Source organism: Hevea brasiliensis, chromosome 4 (assembly GCF_030052815.1).
Source record: "Hevea brasiliensis isolate MT/VB/25A 57/8 chromosome 4, ASM3005281v1, whole genome shotgun sequence".
Taxonomy (NCBI): domain Eukaryota; kingdom Viridiplantae; phylum Streptophyta; class Magnoliopsida; order Malpighiales; family Euphorbiaceae; genus Hevea; species Hevea brasiliensis.
The window spans coordinates 109,072,711-109,078,671 of NC_079496.1; the positions used below are offsets into that span (position 1 = coordinate 109,072,711).

A 5,961-nucleotide genomic window follows, 5' to 3' on the forward strand; every position below is an offset into this window, starting at 1 on the left:
GTAAGATTGTTGTGGAAAGATTGTTGTGGAATTTGTTAAAGCTTTTATCTTTAATAGGCATGGAATTCTAAGAGCTCTCATTAGTGATAGAGGTACTCATTTTTGTAATAAAACTATTTAGGCTCTTTTGAAAAAGTATCATGTTTCACATAAGGTATCTATTGCATATCATCCTCAAACCAGTTGACAAGCTAAAATTTCAAATAAAGATATCAAATCCATCTTAGAAAAAATAGTCAATCCTCTTAGGAAAGACTAGAGTTTGAGGTTAAATGATGCATTATGGGCACATAGGACAGCTTACAAAGCACCAATAGGTATGTCACCATATAGACTGGTTTATGGTAAAGCTTGTCACTTACCTGTGGGACTTGAACATAAGGCTTATTGGGCTATAAAATGTTACAACATGAACATAGATGGGTACACATAGGAAGTTGCAATTACAAGAATTAGAAGCCATAAGGAATGATGCCTATGAAAATATGATGATTTATAATGGAAAGACTAAGGCATTCCATGACAGGAGGCTTCAGCCTAAGGAGTTCAAGGTGGGACAAAGAGTGCTTCTCTACCACTGTAGACTTCGTTTATTTCTTCGTAAGCTTCGTTCTCGCTGGCTTGGTCCTTATATTGTTACTAATGTTTATGATTATGGTGTAGTGGAGATCAAGAGCAAAGCTACAGAAAAAATGTTCAAAGTTAATGGCCATCGTTTGAAACCTTACTATGAAAAATTCCAAGAGCAAAAAGTGATGAAGTCATATTGGAGGTTTCTTCCTATGAGGAGCTGAATATGGAAAAGTGATCATACATCAACATGGCTAGGCACAAAGACAATAAACAAATGCGCTATATGGGAGGCAACCCATGCAATTTCAGATTTGTTTTCTCATTCCCTGTAACACCCCTATTTGTATAGCCTAGTATATTTCACTATTCCGATGACCGAAGTCGGTCCGGACAATTAAGGGAATTAGAACCACACTTAAGATAACTAGATAAGCCATAAACACAAATAATTAGTAATTATCAATTAGTTAAGTATAAATAAGAAAAACAGAACATAAGAAGTTAAACGAGCCGAGAGTCACAACGATGGGTGACCTTCTCGGAAAGGACTACGAAGTCGATTTAAAGTCAAATTTCTAACAGTAAAATGTGACGCTGCAGTCCTTAGGACCATTAAGAACACAGTGGAAAAGAGAAAATCACGAAAAGGAATTGTTAAGCCAGTCAAATAATTAGGTCAGGGATCCGGAAGAAATACTGAATTATTTACAAACCGGGTTGAACCGGCGAGGGGCAATTTGGTCAATTGACCCCGAGAGCTGACTCCTGACCTAACTGTCAAATAAAATCAGAGAAAAGAAAATTTCAGAGTCAGGAATTAAATTAAAGAACTAATAGAAAAAAAAATAAATAAAAAGGAAAATGAAAAAGTAAAGAGAGATGACATCATGCATGACATCATGCATGATGCTATAAATATTATAATTAATAAATTTAATTAAATTGATTTATGGCCTTCTTAAGACATAAAAAAAGAAAAGAAAAGAAAAGAAAAAAAATAAAAGTCTTCTTCTTCTTTCCCTAAGTTGCCGCCTCACTCTCACTCTCCCTCTTCCTCACCAAAACCTCCATTAAAGCTCATTTTGAGCTTGATCAAACCCACAATTCTACCATAGAAAGTTAAACCTCCAACATTAAACCCTGATTTCAAGCCTTGTAGAGGACTTGACAAAAAAAGAAAGAAGAAAAGAAGAAGGAAATTGGAGAATTCAAATCTAAGTGGAGGTAAGCACCCTAATTTGAAAATTTTAGATATATTAATTGTGTTTGTAGCTTAAAGTAACTTAAAAGTTAAAGAAATGAAATAAAAACAATTGTGAGGGACCAAGTTGAAATTCAGCCAACTAAGGTTACTATGCATATGTTTGTGTTTTGATTGAATTTAATATGTTAGGCAAGCTTGTATGAATGTGGTAGTGAGATTGAGATGCTTAGATTTGGTTAAATGCAACAATTTAGTGAGTTAGGGTTTTGGACACCTAGGGTTTGGGAGACCAAATGTAGAGAAATGGTGAAATGATGTGGTTAACCTAGTTTGAGATGAGAAATGGTCATTTGTGACCAAATAAAGTGTGTTAGAAGTGTTTGAACCAAAAGTAAATTCAGATTCAATGTGGTCATGCTGCAGGCAGCAGGACCAAGGTCCCTTTGAGGGACCAAAACTGAAAATTTACAAGTCTAATTGGTATGAGACCAATTGGGAATCAAAATAGACACAAAATGACACAATTTTCATTTAGGAATCATGCCCAAAAAGTGACCAAAACCTAGTGAACAAACTGACCAAATCCGAAAATTCTCAGTCTGCCCTGTACAAACTGACCAAATGAATAGTGTTTGTTCATTTGGCCATAACTTGAGCTAGGCAGGTCTAAATGACCTGAAATATTACCAGTGGACAGTTGAGGTATAGACCTAAAACTTTCATGAAGAATACAAACCCAAATTATACCATTAACAAAGTCATTTGGCCACCCAAAGTTGGTAACCTAAAACTGCAAGAACAAAAATTTGCCCAAAAAATTTGAGTTAAGTCTAATCCGGCAGCCATGGTTCAAATGGCTATAACTTGAGCTACAAAACTCCAATTGGAGTGATTCAAAAAGAAGAATAAACTTAAGACAATAGAGAACATTTTCTATGAAAGAAGTTTTGCCAAATTCTAACAGTAAAGTGACCAATAGAATAGTGCAACTTAAGACACCAAAACTGAAAATTTACAAATTTGCCTAAAGGACTTAGAATTTGAGAAAATGACCAAAACTAACAAGTTTGGTAACCAAAATATGGTATGTGGGTGAAGTTGGAGTTCCCATACCTATTAAGCCTTAGAAAGTCAATAAATTGACTTGAATAGTGTAGTAAATAGTAACCCCGAAACACAAATTTTAAAGAACGTTAAGTTTAGCATATATAAGCTAGATAAAAGTGAATTTGAATTTATTTTTGGATTTATGCTAAGTTATGGTACTGAAACACTGTAAAACTGTGTGTTTCAGCTGAAAAAGGCTCGGAAAGTCTAAAAGACTGAGTCAAGGCCTAGAGGCAACTCACGTCAGGTTTGTGCACAATAAACCTTATTTGAGCATTTTGTCATAGAAAAAAATTGATTTGGTATGATTTATGAAAATTTTGTGTTAATCATGAATTGTGTTGCCACTTTGTGAATGAAACTATGACTTTGGAAATCTATCGGATTTCTCATGAATTATTTGAATAAAATGTTTGAAATAGATTTTTCATTTACACTTAGCATGACAGTGCCTTATTATTCCTCCTCCATTTATGAGGTGAGATCGATTATTTTCCTCCCTCTCTGGTTTACCAGTTGAGGTTATAGATCGGATGAGTACTCATTAGCTAGCTAGCCACCTCCCTCATTGATTTCAATTAGTGGGGTTGTAGATTGCTTTGTCGTGGTGTACAACACGGCATTAATCGGAAATTTTGTGTCATGGCTTAAGTTGTGTATGAATTGACAACACTGTGTTTATTAAATTATTTGACCCAAAAATTTTGCTATAATGAGTTTTGATAATTGGTGAAATGTAATTGTGTAACATTTAAATTGTGTTTTGTCAATGAATGTTTTTTGCATTGTATTTTAAATTTTTATTGTGCACCACTGAGTATTTTTATACTCAGCGATAGCTTATTTTGCTGTTGTAGATAAGAGCAAGGAGACAGCAGCAGAGTGAGCTGCTATTGAACTGAGGACCACACTGATCATTTTGTACGGGTATTGTTTTACACCCTTATAGTTAATTTTGATATAAATATTGTAATGTTTTATGTATCATTGTAAAGTTGAGCAGTTGTATAATAAATTGTAATAATATTATTTGTGGATTTTCTTTTTGTAAATTAAGATTTGTATTTGTGAATTTAGTACTATATGCACTGTGAATGGAGTTATGAAATATTTTAAGTTGATAATTTTTTGATTGAATTGTGTTGACTTGAGATTATTTGGAGGTTGGGAGTTGTGAAAAATTTATTGAAAGTGTTTTTCTCAGGTATTTGAAGAACTGTTTTCTCAAAATATAGACGGCACTCTGCCGAAATTTTTATAAATTTTGTGGAAAAATAAAAATGGATAAAAAATTTTTACTAGTTTTTAAACTTTGAATAAATGATTTTAATTCCTACCAAAATGCTCACCACTTCCAAAATGTAAGAAAATGGTTTTAAAATCTCTTGTAGTGTACTTAATGAATTATCGGTAGGTGAAGTTCGGTAGTTCATTAGGTATTCTACGGGATCATGTTATGCCTTACAGAGGGGTAAGGTGTGACATGTTTTAGTGGTATCAGAGAATGGTTTTGCAATAATTTTTTACTATTTATGTGAATATTTCTTTGATAAGTACACCTGCTCAAGTGTCTTTAATTGATACATATGACATATTTACATCATGAATATGCACTAACGGAGGTCAACCTCCTTGTGTTTGATCTCAGGAAGTAGAAATTTTGGGAAAACGGAATGGAAGAAGGAGATCATTCCGTGGAACAATCTGTTGAGGTTGAGGTTCAAGGGGAAGCCCCAGAACTCCAAAACGTGAGTGGGTCAGCCACTCCAGCTCCTATTCTAGCATCGCAGTTTTCTGCTCAGTTTGCATAGCAGATGGCTGCGTTTTTTCAACAAATGGAGGGAAATGTGCCACCCCAAGCTCAGATGTAAGTACCTGTAGCACAACCACAGCCCTCAGCTAGGCAATATGAAAAATTGATGAAATTTGGGGCCAACGAGCTTAAAGGCACTGTGGATCCACTGGAGGCAGAACAGTGGTTAGAGCGAATGGAACGGGTTTTCAAGAAGTTGCAGTGTGTAGAAAAGCTGAAGTTCGAGTTTTTTGTTTCTTTGTTGCAAGGGGATGCGTATAAATGGTGGAAGACCATCCCCCACAGCCTGGTAGAACCTCCAGTCCTTACTTGGTCAGACTTTTTGAGGGAGTTTCGACAGAAGTGGGTCCCCGATGCATATGTGGATATGAAGTTACAAGAATTCCTGAGTTTGAAACAAGGGGATAGAACTATAGCAGAATATGAGAGAGACTTCTCTCGATTGAGCCACTATGTTGGAAGCTTAGTCTCCACCCCCAGAGACAGATGTAAGAGGTTTGAGTCCAGGTTAAGGCCGAATCTGAGAATGCCAGTTGTGGGTTTCCGACATCAAAATTTCTCTGAGTTGATCTCACAGGCCCTGGAACTGGAAAGGATAGAATCAGAAGGGGCAGTGAAGAAAGGTACACAAGAAAAAGAGAAGATTGAAAAGACTACTGGAAAAGCATCTGAGAGTGGTTCAGGGAAGAGGAAATAGTCTGGAGAATCTAGCTCCCGTAGATCTAGCAGAGACAGATTCTCTGGCCAAAGACCACCCCGGTCTGGTCAACAGACCCAGCAAGCACCCCAAGGAGCTCTATCAGTATGGCAGTGTGAAACTTGTGGTAGAACACACGGTGGGGTTTGTTTCAAGGCCACCGATGCATGTTTTAACTCTGGAGGAAGCAGACATTTTGCTAAGGATTGTACTAGTCTGCGTCGGTCTGGACCTTCTGCTACATCTGAAGGATCAGCCCAAGTCTTTGCACCTAGAGGGTCACAGTCAGCTGCTAGAGGTAAAGGCAGAGGTAGGGGTCCTGGTAACACTCCTGGATGTCAAAGCACTGTTAACCAGCTAGTATCCAGTGGCGCACCAGTTAGAGTATATACCATGCGTCAGAGGGATGAGGCTGAAACATCAGACGTAGTAGCTGGTATTTTCTCCATCCTTGACCAAGATGTACATGTGTTATTTGATCCTAGCTCCACACATTCGTTTGTTAGTGCTAGTGTGATGTGTTCTACTACTATTCAGTGTGTACCAATGGACTATGATGTGCTAGTA

General features: G+C 36.7%; 1 protein-coding gene across 1 annotated transcript; it reads left to right on the forward strand.

Annotated features, from left to right (window-relative positions):
• Nucleotides 1–419: 419 nt before the first annotated feature.
• Nucleotides 420–794, forward strand: LOC131179490 (uncharacterized). The gene has a single exon (XM_058146349.1). It carries the CDS (start codon nucleotides 420–422, stop codon nucleotides 792–794), a length of 375 nt encoding a protein of 124 aa, XP_058002332.1.
• Nucleotides 795–5,961: the final 5,167 nt, after the last annotated feature.

Coding starts and splice junctions, on each gene's coding strand:
- LOC131179490 (XM_058146349.1), top strand. CDS start 420: ATGGGTACACATAGGAAGTTGCAATTACAAGAATTAGAAGCCATAAGG.